The sequence below is a fragment of the Denticeps clupeoides genome, chromosome 3 (assembly GCF_900700375.1).
Source record: "Denticeps clupeoides chromosome 3, fDenClu1.1, whole genome shotgun sequence".
NCBI lineage: Eukaryota > Metazoa > Chordata > Actinopteri > Clupeiformes > Denticipitidae > Denticeps > Denticeps clupeoides.
The window spans coordinates 29,122,454-29,140,871 of NC_041709.1; the positions used below are offsets into that span (position 1 = coordinate 29,122,454).

Below are 18,418 nucleotides of genomic sequence, written 5' to 3' on the forward strand. Positions count from 1 at the left end.
TGGACACGAGCACAAGGAATTAAGACGAATAAAAAAGCAGTGCACACAGGAAACAGCGAAAGGCTCCTTTTCCAGGTAAGTTGATGGCCGCCGTATGTTTGGACCGTATTTGAGACACAAGGAAGTCTGACTGTGCCAAATTCACTACGCCAATAAAACAAAATGGGAGTCGACCCCAGAAATGGCTGCATCGCAACCGAGTACCAAAACAAACACGAGGCAACGAAAACCAGGCGACGTTTAACGGCCCGTTACTTCGATCATCGTCAAGAGAAAAAACAAAGCCGCCCGATATCGAGTAACGCCAAAGCGTGCCGAGCCATATGCACCGGCGGACTAACGCGAAATGTCGACCTTGACATTCCAGTCATGGCCGCCCTGACCTCGTTTTGGCCACATTGCGTGTGAAGGTTTCGCTGGCCAGACTCGACCCCGAGATCGCAAAACAGCTTTTAATATTTCATTGCTCCCCGATCTCGGAGCGCGCTCAAACCCGACGCGCGGAAACGCTCTACCTCTTCCTCCACAGGCTAATAATCGCACGAAAAGGTCTGGCGAAGTCGCGCCGAGTTCCTGAGCGGAACGTTTCCCACACATGTATTCTCTGTTCTCCATTACAGGATGGCTGGAGCGGTTCTGGTCTGGGTGGCACATGTAGGTTCAGCGAATTCTGCTGCGCCTATTAAAACGGCCGTAATTAATCCCAAACACAGGCCTAATAACAATTTTACAATTTCGCTAATTTGCCCGTGTTAAACCCCACCTCACACGAAGGCGTTCGCTTGTAAACGCAGTTTAATGTCAAGTAAAAATGTTCCGCTTTGCAACTACTTTAAACGCGTTCCTTTAATGACGGCCAAACATTCCCAGGACTATCTGGAGTCGTCTGGATGGCCGAAAGATCCTAAAATATCCACCTAAGATGGCTGCCAGTAAGACTGAGGCTTTCGTCTTTGTGCCAGAGACCCAGCTCGCCGCTGTCTGTCTATCCACACCTTCTCCAGCGAGGCTTAACAAAAGTCCAAACATGTGTCATATACATGTCATCTTATACGTCTACATAGATCACAATTACAGCCCAACGCTCCCCTAGCGCTAATAATTTAATAATAATTTATTAAATAGAAGGAAATATGGGAAGGCGCCCGGTAAACATCATTTAGTCGAGCTTGGTCCATTTTCGAGCCCCAAAGCGGAAAGTTTCTCTCACTCAAGACTTTCTCCGTCCCTCCCACACCCTTGCTCTCACCCTCTTCTCCCCTCCTTCAGTTTTTTACCAGCGCCACTACACTCCCATTATTCGTCGTTCTTATTAAATACTGTGTAACGCGCCGCACCCCCCCAGCCGGTGCTTTCTGGTGTGGGGGGTATGTTTGCTACACTTTAGGGCCTTCTTTTTCTTTCGGGGCCTTTATCAGAGTCATTAGGGGCCAAGGCTGATTAATATGAATGGTCAGTCGGGGCAGAGCTTTCTGAAGTAGTGGCAGAGGGGGTGAAGGGCTTCGGAGGAAGTGTTTTGTGTCTCCACACAATGGGCTGATGACCTCTTAAGCTCCTTAGTGCTTCTCTGTTAATACCTACACTGGCTTCAAAGGCTCCAGGGATGCCATTTCACCACTTGCATTTAAAACCTCACCAAAAAGAGGAAGAAAAAAATGGGCATAAAAGACAAAACCGGATTAAGCTAAAGAGTTTGTGCAAGGTAAACATAAGTAAATAAATAGAACCGCTCAGAACAGACGCGGTTCTAAGGCAGGGCTGCAAAGGTTACAGCATACTGTTTACACTTCGATTATTTTTCTGATATTCTAGATAGCTTGGTGGAGATCTAGGATCCTAAATATACAACATACGCATTGCAGAAGTGAAACTGCCACACTAAACCGGGCCCAAACTTTAATAAAGTCTCGAGCTACCTATAAAGGTTCTACCTTAAAAAAAAATGTATATGACAATATTTTTTTCTTACTTACTTATATTGTAAAGAAATTTAGTACCCACACACACGGTAAAATATTTCCTACAGTCTCTGAATGACAGTGGCTGCTGGACTTATTAGCACACTGGAAAGAAAGCTGAGCACCTTCCTCTGAGCGAGAGGTCGTGGAAGCAGCAGGACGTGCTGGTTCCACCGCAGGAGAACCTTATTTCTGCTAAGTTCACTGTAACGACGCCCTCCATCACTTGCTAAAGGAGGCCTGCGAAAAAAAAAGCTCCTCCAGCCTGGGATCGTAACTCACGCCACGGCGCGGGATCACGCGGGGAGGCGTCCAGTGTAACCCTTTCCAGAAGCTTCTGCCACCCTTCAACCGTCGACGCATCCCTCCCATGTTGTGTGCCCCGCCGTACTGAATGAGGCCAGCACCACCACATTCTCCCCCCCATGTCGGAGAGCTGCATACTTTAGACCCTGGCAAAGGGCCGCTAAGACGGGAACAATGGCACCCTTTCACGCGGGCATGGTACTGGCTGGGAGAGGGCCGAGGTCCTAAGACCCAGTCAATATTTGGACGCAAAGAGTTTTTTTTTTTTTTTTTTTAATTCTTTTTCTTTCTTTTTGAAAAAAAAAAAAAGGGGGGGGGGGGGGGGTTCACTCAAAATTCAAGCGGAACCAAACAGCAGGGAGTCACGGGGGAGGGTGCGTAGATGGGTGGGGGGGGTAAACAGGCCGAACAATGCTAACTGAGCTCAGCACAATGAGGCGGAGCGCCTATCACAACATCAACTGGCCACAAAACCGCAAAGTGGGGTGGGTGAGTCTGGCCTCTTTTTTTTTTTTTTTCTTGTTGTTTCTTAAGTAGAGATTAAAAATGAGCCAGTGTATAAAGGAGGGAAAAAAAACCCAAAAAAAACATGTGAGGTCATTCTGTCCGGCGGCGAGCCGCATACAAGTAGATGCCGTTGTGCCGTACGTACGGCTCTGGCGAGAGTGCAAAAGTGCAACATTTCGCGTAACACTCACCCTTAACAAACCAGGAATGACATTAAGTGAAATTCAAATGCAGCACATCACCATACTGTGGCATTTACTTAAGACGCAAGTCATCTTGAAAAGTCATAAAAAGGGGGTTGGGACTGTCTGCCGTCGGAAAGGAATCGTGTCACATCTGTTATTGAAGGCTTTGTGACGCATTATCAAGATTAAAACCGGCCTCTGGGATGACACTCCTCTGGCAAAACGGGGAGGGGGGGGTCCCCGACTCCCCCCAGCTGTTGAGAGGGCCGGCCCAGCCAATGGCGCATCGCGACCTGCCACGGTATCGGCTTCCATGGTACCAGATACACAAACACGGGCGAGATTAGGCGCGGAATACGATACGGCATCTCTCGCTGATCCTACCAATCAACAACAAATAAACGGGTATTATTTTCCACTTCCCACGTGAGAATAAAAATGTCTGCGGCCTTTAATAATGCAAGCAGTGCCGGCAAAGTGGTCAAACGCCACCCTCCAATTTTATGTCACGAATACACAAAAATTAAGCTATCGAATATTTTTGACCAATTTGATACGTTCACTTTAACTATCTACTAACTATCTAACACTCTACTATCATTATTTTCATAGTATATCATATACTATATACTAAATATATCCATACACTGATATATTATCATATTGCTGTTGCTATGTGTCCACCTGGTTTATCTAGTTTGTCTCGACCTGCAATATTTTATGTCCTTGTCATGTTTTTGTGTTGTGTGCTAGATCCATTTGCGCTACGTCTTTTTGCACACCGTGAATCCCCGAAGCTTCGCAATCTCGTCTATCTGTGTACTTGTATGGTGAGATGACAATAAAGTTGATTTTGACTTAACAATTTTTTACCCCCCCCAAAACAACACTTTACATTTTTCATAAATACTGTATTGTACTGTACAATACTGTACAATTGGAAAAATGCCTGTATACACTTTTTAACGTGTTTAAGTGTTATCGATATATATTAACCGTTAATGTGATTGACTTATAAATGCATTTATAACATCAATAATGTTTTACTAGTTGGACTGTGTATTGGCAGAAATCGGATGCATTGATGTGCATCTATCAAGGTATGTTGCGGTTACTGTACGTTAAAGTATCTCTACATGTAATAAAACTATGGCAGTATAAAGGAGACATCGTTATATGCATACATTAAAAAAGGTCAGTTCAGAAGTTCAGTTCATGTTAATTTGAAACTGTCACTATCGATTGTATAGATTTTTGAAAAATGAATGCTGTTTTTTAACATCGACACAGCATAGCAAAATAAAATGTCACAGTACTGAAGTGTATGGATTCACACAGTGTATTTCCATGCTCATTTTTTGTCCTCTTTGTAAAAAGAAGTGTGGGGCACTGGCTGTGTACCTAAATCCTCTGGGCCCTATCCAGTTTGGGCACCGGCAAATTCACAGAGCACCCACTCCTCCACGACCCCCGTCTCTCGTGACCCCTCTCCCACCAAAAGCCCTTTTTACAGACACAAGACTCACTTTCACATGATCCACGGAAGATCATTACTGTTGCAAATTATTACTTTTTTTTAACAAAATTCTACAGCGGCAATCAGGTTTCTAGGATCACTGTACATGAAAGCGAGTTTTATTCCAAACAGAGAAAAAAAAGAACATTTTCCAACACTTATAATATGTTGTTTTATGTCTCGGAACAACTTCCAAAGGGAAATAATTGGCCACTCAAAACCTATTGAGCCGAGGCGGGTAAATGAGAACGCAACCGTGTTTAGCTGAGCCACCTTCTGCCCCGAAAGTGCAAAGTGTCATCAGCGTGTTTAATATTCTCCATTAGCAACGCTTTAATCAAGCCAATAACTCGCTTTCATCAATTGAGCAATTAATATTTCATGGCATGGCTGACTGGGTCTCCCAGTCGAACTCTTGCACTGACGCTTTTATGATTCCGGTGATTTTCGGATATTGATGTTGAGGCTGTGCAGCTCCTGTTGACTTGTTCATCGAAAAAAAAAAAAAAAAAAAGACGGGGCCACAGGGGGGAGGGTGTAAAATATCCGAAGCCTCTCTTCCTGCGGAAACGTTCAAAAGGCTGACGAATGTTGCTGTCGGCCCGCGCCGTTCTCTCCCTGCTAAGCAGAGCCGTTACTCACGTTCGCGGGGCTGTGCCTGAAACATGGCTGAGGTTACGGGTGGGGCACAAGAGGGGTCTTGGCGCTCAGCACAGATACATTATATGCTGCGGCCTGAGCCTATGAATACGGATGAGAGACACTCATTTAGAGTAACTCATTTATTTACCAGCAGGGCCCTATTCTGCTGAGACAAAGCCCAAGCGGGGGGCCCGCGACACGGCACCGGAGCCCAGGGCCTGGCCCGCCTTTAACCCCGACCACAGCACCTCTGCCGCTGAGCTGGGATGGTTAACCGAGGGCCTGTTCGGGGCGACACGGAATGTGTGACCCCAGTGCGCGCCTCCCTTCACAAAAAGCGTGCACCCAGCTGGGAGCGGGCCACGGCTGAAAACCCCTTCTGTGTCTCGGGGATTGTCTGCGCTCAGCGTGGGGCAGGGGAGCGAGCCAGGCCCATGGCGACTGGAGGGCCGGAGCTGAGAACGGGAAATGGCCCCCGGGCGCCTGACACAGACCCGCAGCGCTCCTGGAAGACCGGCCACCGGCCACGGGGCTTTATAACCTAATTACCTATTTTTATTAGCTAGGATAATAAATGCATGGAAATAACCATGATGTCTGTTTAAATTTAGAGTTTTTTTTTTTAACAACAGGACACTCTACTTTTTAATTTAATTTAACTGCATATATATATATATATTTGATAGGACTGCGCTACAAACACTCCAGGAGTTGAGGTTAAAGCGTGAAAAAAAGGTCACCGCAGCACCAGTTTCCTCTCCCCGGGCGCGATCGCGTTTTATTATCGCCCAGGAACAATCAACAGTTTCCCATTCGAGTGAGAAAAAAAAAAAAAAAAACACGCGGGGTAACAGCAACACTTCAGATCTTAATATTCACGCCGCGGACCGAGCCAAAAAAAAAACGCACCACGCAGCTTAATGTAAAATATAAAATTTAAAAAATTTAAAAAATTATAATCTAAAGTGGAAAAAAGAACAACGTCCCCATTCACTTAACAAATTCACCCTTCAACCCGCGCGCCCGTGACCTTTCCCCCCTCGAACCCCAGCCAAGAAGAAGAAGAAGAAGAAGATGATGATGATGAAGAAGAACCGGTGTGAAACGCGGGCTCGGAAGTAATATCCGTCCCGGGTCGGGGCTCACCTGGGGTTCGTCCGGTTCCAGTACACGGCGTAGCGGTCGGCCACCACCTTCGAGGCCGGTTCCTGTCCGAACACGCACGTCCAGAGGACGTGGAGCGCGAAGAGGAGCACTTCCACCTGCGCCATGGCCACGGAACTCGGAGACGGAACTTAACTGCTTTGCGTGTAGATGTGTATAGATAAAAAAAAATGTATTTTTTTTATCTGATTATCTCTGTATCTGCCTGGATCTCCGTGGATGAATTCCTGGTGGGGAGCCGGAGTTATTCCGGAGGTCGGCGGTGGAGAGTACGCGGGTGGAGCAGTTTTGACAGGTGCCGTGGGGTCTCTCACGATCTCACATCGCTCCCCGAAACCATCGACGCGGCACTCGGTTCTTCGGAGGAAAGCGCGGAGCTGTCCCGGAACTTCGCGGACCTGGATGTCCGCCCGAGACGCAGGGTGCCGGTGTCCCCGGCGCGGTCTTCACGCTGCCACGGGTGGAGAAAGGCGACAGAAAGCCAAAAAAAAAAGAAGAAGAAGAAGGGAGGACACGGGAGAGGGGGGAAAGATCTAAAAAAAAAAAAAAAAGTCCTTCCTGCGCATCCGATTTACGCGCCGGGCTCCGGGCGGCGGGTCCGACGCTGAGACGCGGGGCTCGGGCTGCGTGGACGGCTCACGGTCGCGCAGCGGAGTTGGCCGGAGTGACGCGGTCAGCCATGCCGCCTACCGAGGCGGCGGGGTACGGTTTCAGCCCGCGTCGGTCCCATTGGCTCGCGTTTTGAACGATGGGCGTCTCGCTTGCGGAGACAACAGCCCTCCTCTTCTCGCAGCGGGGGGGCAGAGGGGAAAAATGCGCATTTCGGGCTCTTTTCTCTTTTCTATTTCTCTCTCTTTTTTTTTTTTTTGTCTTTTTTTTTTGTTGTTGCTCAGATACGGAGACGCTTTTGCGCTTCTGCGCAACGTCATCGTTCCCTACTGGAAATTGTGTCTTTTTATTAAAGCAGCCCCATGACACTGACCCTTGACCTACTCCGTTGAAATGCACTTGTTTGCTCATGTGCTGTAATAAATGTGTAAACACGGTGAGCTATGCAGATTAAAAAGTAGTAAAAAGTTTTTCATCGTTTGTGGGCGGGGCATAAGCATGGCCACGCCTCCAATGTAAAAGCTTCACGACTACTAGCTAGCTAGTGTAGTCAGCGGTAGATAGCTGTAAATTCATCGCACGTGCTTTTTCTTCACATTTCTTCACTATAGTTACTGCATGATTAATAAATAATGGCTGAATAATAAATCGGACGAAAGAAGGTGAGGTCTGCCTCATTTTGTAGCAAAGAAACGGCTGAGAAAGTCACCTAAAAAGCACAATGTACTCAGTACTTCATCTTATAGAATTTACAGAACAGGTTGACTGGGGTTATGCTACTCCTACTCTACTCTACTCCTATTCTACTAGCTAATTTGCAAAAATTAAAAAGACTTATTACCGTTCAGTTGAGAGGAACAAGGTTGATTGTTGGATTTATTATTGTCCTCTGGTCCTGGCAAGAACAAGCAAAACAGCACACAGATACAAATCACATAAAAGGGATTTTATGTGATTAATGCAGAGTTTGCTCCTCTCACAGCAGTCAAATTCAACATGGCAACAGAGTTGGCACCCTGATGAGGAAATGCTATATAAGATATGAGCAAATGTTATATAAGATATGAGCAAATGCTATATAAGATATGAGGAAATGCTATATAACATATGAGCAAATGTTATATAAGATATGAGCAAATGCTATATAAGATATGAGCAAATGCTATATAAGATATGAGCAAATGCTATGTTAGATGCGTTATTGACCTCGACTTGGTACAGAACTTATAGAACTTGCTAGTCATGAACACACATTGCTAAAATGGAAGAGAATAATTGCCATTGTCCTTTGGTCTTGAACCAAATTCCGGTTCTGGCAGCTAAAACCTTTACGCTTGTATCGTTCCAAGAAAGACGCCAGATGGGAAAATCCTTTTTTAGTTTTAAGGCTGCCCACTTTAATTCTATCTAATTCTAATTCTGTCTAATTCTATCTACTTATGGATTTTTCGCAAGCTTTCACATTTGGCTGAATAGTAACGAATATCTTTATGGTTCGTATAGAATTTAATTTATTATGGCACATTATTCCATCTACTGTCTTTTTGAACAACAGTAGAAGTGGTATTCTGACCAATAAAAATCATCAGTTTTGTCATTTAATTCATCTACACACTATAATATTGGGATGGTAAACTTTTCATACTAAGGAACTGGTTGGCTGGTTTGGCTTGTGGTTAAAGGCTTCTAGTCACCATGCGGTGGAGCACACATCCATGCAAAGGGGGCGTTCGTAATTTGCGATAATTGTTCATTTTCTTCATCACTGGTATAATTGCTTCCATTAACGTCCTACTCACTTTAAAACCATTTCAGACCTTTGCACCCTAAACATTTGACAATTTTCAAAATGTTTACTGGCATTACCTAGCACCATTGCTGCTTCTCCATGTAGAATTTTGCGCAGTTGTGACGTAGTCCGTGTTGGAGCGAGCTCCTTGGTATGTCACATCAGCAGTCCATCCGCCCAGACTCTTCTACAACAGTTAAAAGTCAGTGGACAGAGTGGCTGTCCCACTCAGTTTGCGTGTGATGTGCGTTGGCTCAAGACACCGAAGTCTCTTCGGATTAGGGTCAGCAGGGCCTCGGGTCACAGCAGCAGAACCTCCCGCGCGGCCTTCTGATGTCCTGTGTTTATTCCATGGCCTCGTCCCACGTCTGTCACCCAGAGGTACGAGACTTAACAGCGTGTTCGTGTGTTTTTTATCTCGCGTCATGAGCAAACGTCACACTAGCTGTCATCGGATGTTCACTGAGTTTGTGCCTACATTTCCCCAAGAGTCTCTTTGGCTTTACTTGAGGATGCACAGTCAGTTACTGCATATTATTGTCATAATTTGCAGAGCAGAGGTCCCTGCTTCCCACGAGAATGTCTTTTTAGCGCTGTGTGTTTCAGCAGCGATAATCGTGCATTAAAGGACCTTTTGTTTAATTTTCACGAGTTTTTCGATAGGTGCTGATGAACAGACAAACAATAATTACGTAGTTCATCTGACTCTTTTCAAATGTTTTCTTCTTTTCTGCTGAATAAAGACAAGCTTTCCTGAGATCCAGAAACAAACAAAAAAAACAGCTATTTTATGTTCTCCTCACAAGCCACTTATATTTACCATACACTTGACGTCCCCAAGCTGTACTCCTCACCCTGCTGTCCAAACTCCTTCTGGCAGGACGAATGTTTATCTCTTTCTCAGCGCAGCCATATATTTCAGCTGGACTGAGAGTCCAGCTGGGCACCCCTACTGCCCCTGCACTTGGGAATGTGATGCGTACATGAAACAGACGGCAAGCGAGAGAACAGGACACAGAGGGAGGGGTCAAGCAGAGGTTCACTTAGCTTATCAGTAAGTGTGGGGTGCAGAACAGCAGCTCAAAGCAGCAGAATCACAACTACCTAAAATATGGAAGCTTCCAGGTCTTTACAGGTCATGTTTGAGAAGGTTTGAGGCTTGAAATGCAGTGCCAACTATGCAAAATTACAGCACATCTACATCTAAAGGCCTTAATTTGAACAAAAATAATAATAATAATTTATGGACATTTTCTGAATCAGAATTCAGTTCACTTTAAAAGGCACTATTTTCATACTTGTGCTCAGCACAATGCTATGTGCTAATGTGAGTTTCCCATTCATATATATTCACCTAGTCCTAAACTCAAACAATGAATATTCCAACAACAAATATTCACACAAAACTCTGAAACCTCACAAGTGGTCTGAAGATGCAATTCCATTGACCTGCTTGACGCACAGTTTCGCAAGATTCTTTTTTTTTTTTTTTTTGGAATAGGTCACATAGCACAACATCTGGCTCCTACAGACATGATGGTATGAATGGGTCCTACTCTGTTGTATAACTCATCAAACGATAAGCAGGTCATTCTGAGGTTTTGGATCCACTTGAAATCCCAGAAATTCATGCTTCATGGCAATGCTAAGGTATTGGACCTAGTCTTTGACAAAAAGCGTTTCTGAATGGAGAACTTTATAGAACTTCAATTTTAGTTTTGGACAAGGCCTAATCCATAATCAAAAAACTGACCCTAAGTGTGTGAGGTCAAATGCATCCTCAAGACTTACATAAATAAACAGATAAATAAAAAAAGAACTGCTTGTTATCTTGACTAACTACCTAAATTACTTCTTGGTATGTAATTATTTCTGCCTCTTATGACACCCTGGTTAATGAAAATGGGAGGAGCCCGATGAGTGACAGCTCTCAAGTACGCCCCTTCCTCATTGTGGATGATTTTAAACTGTGACCACCAATACATCACACATGCAAACATCATTAAAGATTGTGGTTTGTTCTTGATTTATCAATTTACACTAGTGAATAAGACCCACGCTTGGAAAGAAGTCTAATTGAGATGTTTAGAAGAGAATTCATTTATCATTAAATTCCCTCATGCGCTGCCAATGTGTGCAAACACAATTACGTAGAACAGAATTCACATTCTTTGATGTTGTGCATTGCCGGGGGATTTTTGGAAATGAAAGCTGACCAGTTTACCAGACCAGTAAACATACCTTTACACAGCAAGAACAAGCTAAACACACTAATCACTCCGAACAGTCACAGAAATATAATCCAATGACAAAACATAAAAGCATATATGACATCTTTAGTTACCCTGTCTGCCTCATACAAGGACCATACAAGAAGCAATTTCCAGTTCCAATTATGGATTATTACCTATTAAGCTCTTCAATTCAATTCTGTTTTTACCCAAGGTAATGAGTCCTTAATACGTCATTATTACTGGCCTCCAGCTCACAGTTCTGTGCTTTTGTATAGGAGGCAGATGCATCTAGAGAAGGGGCCGGCAGAAGTGATTTATTTTTGCGTGGAGCGGTGAGTGACCTGTCTTATCTCCGGATGACCTGCCGGAGTGTCTACCACACACACACAAACAGCATACACATGGCCTGCCTCTCACATTCATGACAGGAATGCATGTTTTTCATAATGAGAATCTTGCTGCAGCAAGGTAAGAAATGCCCCTGACCCATAAAGCCTTCGCTGTTCAGGCTCATTGTAGGATAGCAGAGAGCTAGTGACATCGGAATGCCAGCTATTTTCAGAGAAGGGGGACTTTTTTTTGTCTCTCACGGTCGTTTCAGCTTGGCCTGGAGAGCACAACCTTGACTCCAAGAAGCTGTGGCAGAACAAGAACAAGATTCTTCCCCTGCAGTAAACCATGTGTCATATAGCTTGTCTTCCACAAAGAACTATTCCAGGAATGCCTGCTTGTATAGTATATTAGAATGCATGCAGCCAAGGCAGGGCTTCCACTGCAAATAAAAGAGTGGCAGGAAACACTGACACGTTGCACGTTCTTATGGAGATTTCACTTCAGTTCAGTTCAGATAATGAGTATTCCCACATAACTCTGAAACCTCAAAATAGCCAGAGAGGACTGTCGATGCAATTCCACTGACCTACTTCATCCACAGTTTCATAGATGTTTGTTCTTTGTTGCATTTAGATCACATGGCATGACATGAAGATCTGGCTCCATGGATCTGGTTCCATGCTTCTGGCTCCTACAGGCATGACGAATGGAATGGGAAATGATAAGCAGCTCATTCTGAGGGTTCCATGCTTCGTGGAGGTTCCCAGGTATAGGAAGCTTCCCTTCACATCATTATGTGCCTCATATAGAATTGTAGTCCCCACTCATCAGGTCTTGATGAATCAACTCCACTACTTGAAATTGTGTAGACCACAAACGCAGTGAAACTGCAGTGGTAACTCACCTTCTGGCAAGGAAAAAATCCCCTGGGAGCAGGATACCTGGAGATATTCATATCCATCTCTGGCCAGCACAATAACAATTACAGTATATATCACTGTAATAAATTTGAGTGGGATTTTGCATTCGCTTTTCTTCCCGCCAGCCCCAATGCACAGAGATTATACGAGTTTGCACTGGATGAGAAAGGGCTTCTTCCCGTACACCGCAGGGAGGGTCTGACTTTCCCTGCCTAATCTGGATAAGTGGGTTTATAAAATGATGAACACTCTCTGCATCTCCCCTTTTGCTCTCGTATCGCTGGGAAAGCCTTTAGATTTTTGTGAATGTGATAAAGCCAGACCTTTTAGAAAAATGCTTCCTTTACATTGTCTTTTCACAGAGTATTCTTTCATCTGCCATGTTGCTTGTCCAAAACAAGGCACTTGTTCAGAACACGACTACAGGGAGTCAGGAGTCTGATCTACAAAAAACGCATAAGCCAGAGCAGATGTAAAGCAGATCTGTGTGTGTGTGTGTGTGTGTGCGTGTGTGAGAGAAAAAGTGAGGTAGACAACGGGACTCAATTCGCATCAAATGAAATCAGCCGGGATTTCCCCCGGCGCAGTCGGCGATCTGGGTGTGACAGGGTCTTTGGAGGCACAAGAGGCAATACATGGAGAAAAAGGAATGTCTGGCTTCATTTCCGAGAGATACCTGACCCTCCTCTGGGATCCAGGCCACATGAATGAAACAGACACACGCATTTCAATAAAGTCAGCGGGCCAGAGGTGGCCCTTTTTGAAACCCAGTCAAAAGACACCGTCTGGACAAGTAATTCACTGCATAAATGTCGGATGACTGACGGCTTGACGAGGGGGCTGGCGGTATCATCCGAGACAGAGGCTCTTGGAAAGCTTCATATCTGATTGTGTTACAGTCGCTGGAGTTTGCCGAAGTCATTAGATTACCAGCGGTGGATTAAATATGTGAAGCTATTCATGTCAAGTATAATCTTCGGTTGGCTGTCAGAAAAAAAAAAAAAAGTCTCTTTGTCAGCGAAACAAAAAAAGACTCAGACTCTCACAGACACTAATTGGTCAGTCGTTGTAGGTTCAGGACAAAGGTTCCTTGCTATTTTAATTATCTGTGTGACGTCCATGTGCTGACTGCACAGAGATAGAGGCTTGCATTCAAGTGGTTTGAAAGACAAGTCTATAAGTTACGGTGTAAATCACAAATTTTGTCTCTCTCACACACAGAAGCGGCATCAGAATCCCAGTCCGATTCACTCACACAGAGCAAAACAATATTTCATGTAAGCGACCAAGAAAGGAAAGATACAGTGTGCAATTTAAACTGCACATATTACATAACAAAAAGAATGATATGCCTGATAATATAGTTTATGCCGCAACGTAAGTGTAAAAGTTGAGCAGGACACAGCAACTGTGAGAGAGTCGACTTCTGGTTGCATTCTGTGTTTTTACAGTCAGACGTTGTGCATGGTTCCTGCAGTAGAAAAAAATAGATCACATTGTCTGTTACATGATCTCTGCCACTGAAAAAGCTAATTAATAGCACGGAATTTACAGTTTTCAGCAATAAATGCACGGAACCAGAAAGTGCTTCTTGCTATATGGTCATGGTCACCCGGCAACAATTGCCTTGGCAGCTTAACCATAAACACACCAGTATAGTCCAGAGTGCTTTAACACTCCGAACGTTTATTTTTTATACCACGATTTTGCTTTGAGTCATTCACCAAGCCGTATACAACCATTTCTGTCGTATAAAAAAAAAAAAATAAATAAGTGCAAGGCATTCTGGGTAACGGGCTGCATCAGGAACTCGTCGGGTGGCAGTAGCCTTCCAATGAACCAGGTTCAAACCCCACCTATTACCACTGTGTCCCTGAGCTAGACACTTAACCCTGAGTGTCTCCAGGGGGACACCTCCCTGTAACTGTAAGTTGATCTGGTAAATGCCATAAATGTTAATGTAAATGTCATTGGGGGAGAAAAGAAGAGGAAACCACAAGAGTCCCTTTAAAGAACAGAACCTTACAATGAAAGATCCACCGGTAATTATTTCAAACACGCTGTTATTCCTGTCCTGTCCAGGAAAGGAAAGCGTAGGCGCAGCTCTCCGCTACAAAGCCGCCATTTTCCTCCACCTGTCACATGGCTGACTGGCAGCAGGATCCAGCCCTTTCTGAAGTGTCATTAGCTGACTAATGCCGCACAAGCGAACATGAAACATGACAATATCGCAAATTACCAGTGACCCCAAGGCTGCTCATGTCATTTATAATTTTTTTCGCATGCGTCTTCCTTTTTCCTTTTTCGCTTTCTTTTTGAAGCAGCCTGGTTACAGATCGACGGTCTAAATATTGTTGACAAGACACTTGATTTATCGCTTTCTTCATGTTTTAAAGAGCTCTACTCTATTAAGATTTACGACGCCTGTCACGCTAATGATTAATTCGCGCGATCCCTCACTTTTCAAAGGCCGTCTCCCTTCAGAACCAACTCCGAGGATCTCAGACAGTTCTGAGCAATACGAGGGAGTTCCTACAGCCCCCATCTCCTCCAGTGTCCTAAGAGGTTTTCTCTTCATGCACCAGGACGGGGACAGGGATGGTTCCAGTGGAAACTTGGCTGAAGAACCACGTCGTGTGCACCCCGGAGTGGCGCAGAAGACCTTTTTGGAGAAGATGTGGATAATGCGCTGTTTATAGGCCCCCGGCCCACTCGCTAAGCCATCTGAAGGCAGCTGCGTCTGGTTGTCTGGACCATTTTGGCTGATCCACACAGTCTGGGGTCAGTGACGCAGCCTCGGTGTGTGGCATCCTAATGAGTGGGACCCAGCAGCCTCTCCCTTTTCTCCTTCTTCTTTCCCAACATCTGCCCTCTTTTTTTGCGGTTTTCACTCCCCGCTGGGTTGCGTGAATGCTGATGATAACTGGCGGAGTGTGATTTACACTTCCCAGGTCACTTCTGCTACCATATCTATCACGGGCGAGCTTGTAAATGCAATTACATTTTTATGATCCTGTTTCTGCCGCGGGTCTGCTGGGCCCTAATCCCTGTAGCGCTGGGAAAATCCACACGGCTGTAAACACGTGGATTTGGAGTCGGTGCTCGTCCGCTCTGGAGCCCAGGGTGGCCTGCAGATGCGGGAGGCTGGTTAGTGTCAGGGCTGAAGGGTGCCGCACACCAGGACGGCCCGCTCCAGCCGCTCTTTTCCCGTTCGGCACGGAAGCGAAGTTCCTCGGGCTTTTAATGCAGCCATCCGTCACAGCGCAGGACGGAGGGCGGGCCGGCGTTAAAGGCCCATACGCACGCACACATATACGTCCTCAAAGTAATCATGCCACTCAAACCTATACGTGCAACGTGGTGGTTTTTTTTTACGTGCAAAAGCAACTGGCCAGATGTGCATGCAGCACTATGAGCTCACAGAGGCACAGTAAATAGTTTATAAGACGGGGCAGTAGCGGTCACAGGGCTGTTCTACCCATGGACCCCCCCGAGTCTGAGAAAGGTTCCCTTTCTCCCCTTTTCTCCCTCTTTTTCTTCTGCCTTAACTGTAGAAATGTGCTTTAAGGGATTAAGGAGACTTTCTAATGAGGGCAGGGGGCGCGGCGGGGGTCACGTCCAGGGGTCCGCCTCAGTTTCTTGTGGGAAACTGTCACGGTGAAGAGTAAATAAACGAATGAGGGGCGTTTATATCATCGGCTTGACATATTTCAGTTATCACGTAAACGTGCCAGGGGTCCCGGAGACAGTAAACTGGAGCAGGAGCCGTTTTCGGCATGCCACCTCTGTGCGCGCGTGTGTTAAGGCGGAGGAGGGTGGCCGGGACGAGAGGAGGATCTCAGATTTATGGTGCCAGGAGCCCCGTCTAATAATGCGGGGTGGAACGGAAGCGCCTCATTACGATGCGCAGCGGCGTCGGTGCGGTTGACCACAATCATATATCCTACAACGGCCAGAGGCAGAGAGAGGCGCGCAAGCTATTAATTAGCCTACGTGGTGATTTATTTTTGACCGATTTCACATGGATATAACAATTTGATGACTACCATCGCTGTTTTAATTACTATCGCGACTAGAATCTGTCTTTTAACAAACATGTGGAATGAGATCGTTTGGAATGGGCCTTTTTTTGACATTTTTAGTCAAAAGTCAACTTTATTGTCAATTCTGCCACATGTACAGCACATACAGAGAATTGAAATTGCGTTACTCTCAGACCCATGGTGCATACAAGTAACATTAAAATGCAAACAGTAACATTAAATACAACAATAACATTAAATACAAAGGTATAGAAATAAGCATAATATATAAAATTTAAAAACACAATATACAAGTAAGGGCACATGGTGGAGAGTGCAAACCACGTAAACAATGTGAACAATGTAGTGCATCAGAGCTTGTAAAGTGTAAAAGTGTCAGAGCAGTCTTGTAACTGACCAAAATATTAAAAAAATTAAGGCCCAAATATCAGTGCTACGTGACCGTGGAAGAGGAGAAAAGGTTTGATAATGAGCACCAAAAGGTGCCTTTATCAGCCAATTGAGAACAAAGTAAAAGTGAAGTGATTGTCACTTGTGATACACAGGAACGTAACGCGATTGTTTCCGCTGAAAATCCACACCATGTGATTTAAAATGGAAGCCCAAGCTTTATTATATACGTCGTATAATGTTCCCCTCGCCCCAAACGCCGTACAGGACACGGGCGAGTCTACTTCTGTCCTGTCTGTGTTCGTCCTTGGAAAAGGAGGCCCATGCGGGTGCCAGAGAGCATTGCTGGCAGACCCCGCCGGTGATTCACCGGGCAAGCTGCAGCCCAATTTATGATTGCATTCTGTCCTCTCTCATTTGCACTTTGTGAATATGGCGCGCTTTTCATTTGCAAATGCGGCGGACGAACAAAGAGCCGCGCGCCAGCGCCGGCGCACGCGCCACTCCGCCTCGTAAAACGTCGAAAGCCGCACCGATGCGGCGGCGGCCGCAACGGCAGACCCCCTTTCAAATCGATTGACCCACCCTCCTGCTCCGCCCCGGCTTCCCCCACCACAAACAGGATAATTAAGCGCGTTCGCAGTTGCGCGACCGGTTTGCGGCCGACTGCCGACGACGCGCGGCAGAAACAGCAGCTCTCGCCAGTCTGGCTTTTCAGGGTGTGTCAGCCTCGTGCATTTGAAACGAGAGGAGCTGTTTGAATGACTCTGCATCCTTCGGGCACTTTACGGCCACAGCAAGAAAAGAGCTGTTTTAACCAGTTTTGTCTTCGTAAAACCATAAATCACAAGATTCAAAGGCACGTAGAGAACTGCTGAAACCTGACATGCACTAGTCTCCCATTACAAAACAATATTTGTTTTTTTACAAACAAAAGGAGATCAAATGTTTTGCATGCAATAAAAAAAAAAGTTAATCAAAAAGAAACCATGGTATCGTAGCAACATGTTGACTTCTTACAATTCACTTCGTTGTTCTATTAAGCACTAATTGTTTTAATGACAGAATCGTGTCTTGGTGCTTGTTTCATTTATCTGAATTTGCAGTGCGGTTGCTAAACATCCACAAATAGAATTAAATAAGAACATCTTTTGCCAAGGCAGCAGCTGCTGGAGTAGATAAATCCGAATGGATCCGAAAAGCTCCAAACAGAAAGAGGGAAAACAAAAGCATTCAGGACCACTGATACATCAGGAAGTCTGAGACAGGAGGTCAGCCGAATGATCCCGTCCTGTCCCTGAGGAACGGAGATGTTCCTCCTCCATGACCTCTTCCCTCAGACTGCGGAGAACGCGGCAGGCCCTAAAAGTTTGACAATGATTTTAGAGCCATATACCAGGTATAGATCTTCAGTAACATTAAAATAATGTAACGTGACATTTTATATCCTGTTTTTAATTAATTTGAAGAACAACTAATCTTCAAAACCTGTAAGTGTGAGAAAATTAACCTAGAATTACAAACATTGTAAAAAAATAAAATAAAATGCATCATGTCAATGTATCACTGTGGCAATCTTTTGAGTTTATTGCTGAACATCACTAGGTGATGACTTCTCTAATCTTCTGACTCTACAGCAAAAAAAAAAAAAAAGAATTTTATTTGTATGTTTTACAGCTTCTTAAACAATTGTCATCTGTTGTTCTTTCTGCAAAATTGCACAATGCAATTGGACATGATAAAACAACAGCTTTAACTAGAAAAGGGAAGTTCGAATTTGGCTTGGAAAGCAGTTACGGTTTTTTTTTTTTATTGATTTGAT

General features: G+C 44.9%; 1 protein-coding gene across 1 annotated transcript in view; it reads right to left on the minus strand.

The window, feature by feature from the left end:
* Positions 1-7,006, minus strand: part of LOC114786961 (ephrin-A5-like) — a 45,588-nt gene extending 38,582 nt beyond the window's left edge. The window contains exon 1 of the mRNA XM_028974603.1: positions 6,261-7,006. Within this exon, the coding sequence (XP_028830436.1) occupies positions 6,261-6,385 (125 nt within the window). The 5' untranslated portion in view covers positions 6,386-7,006. The remainder of the gene's footprint in view (positions 1-6,260) is intronic.
* Positions 7,007-18,418: the final 11,412 nt, after the last annotated feature.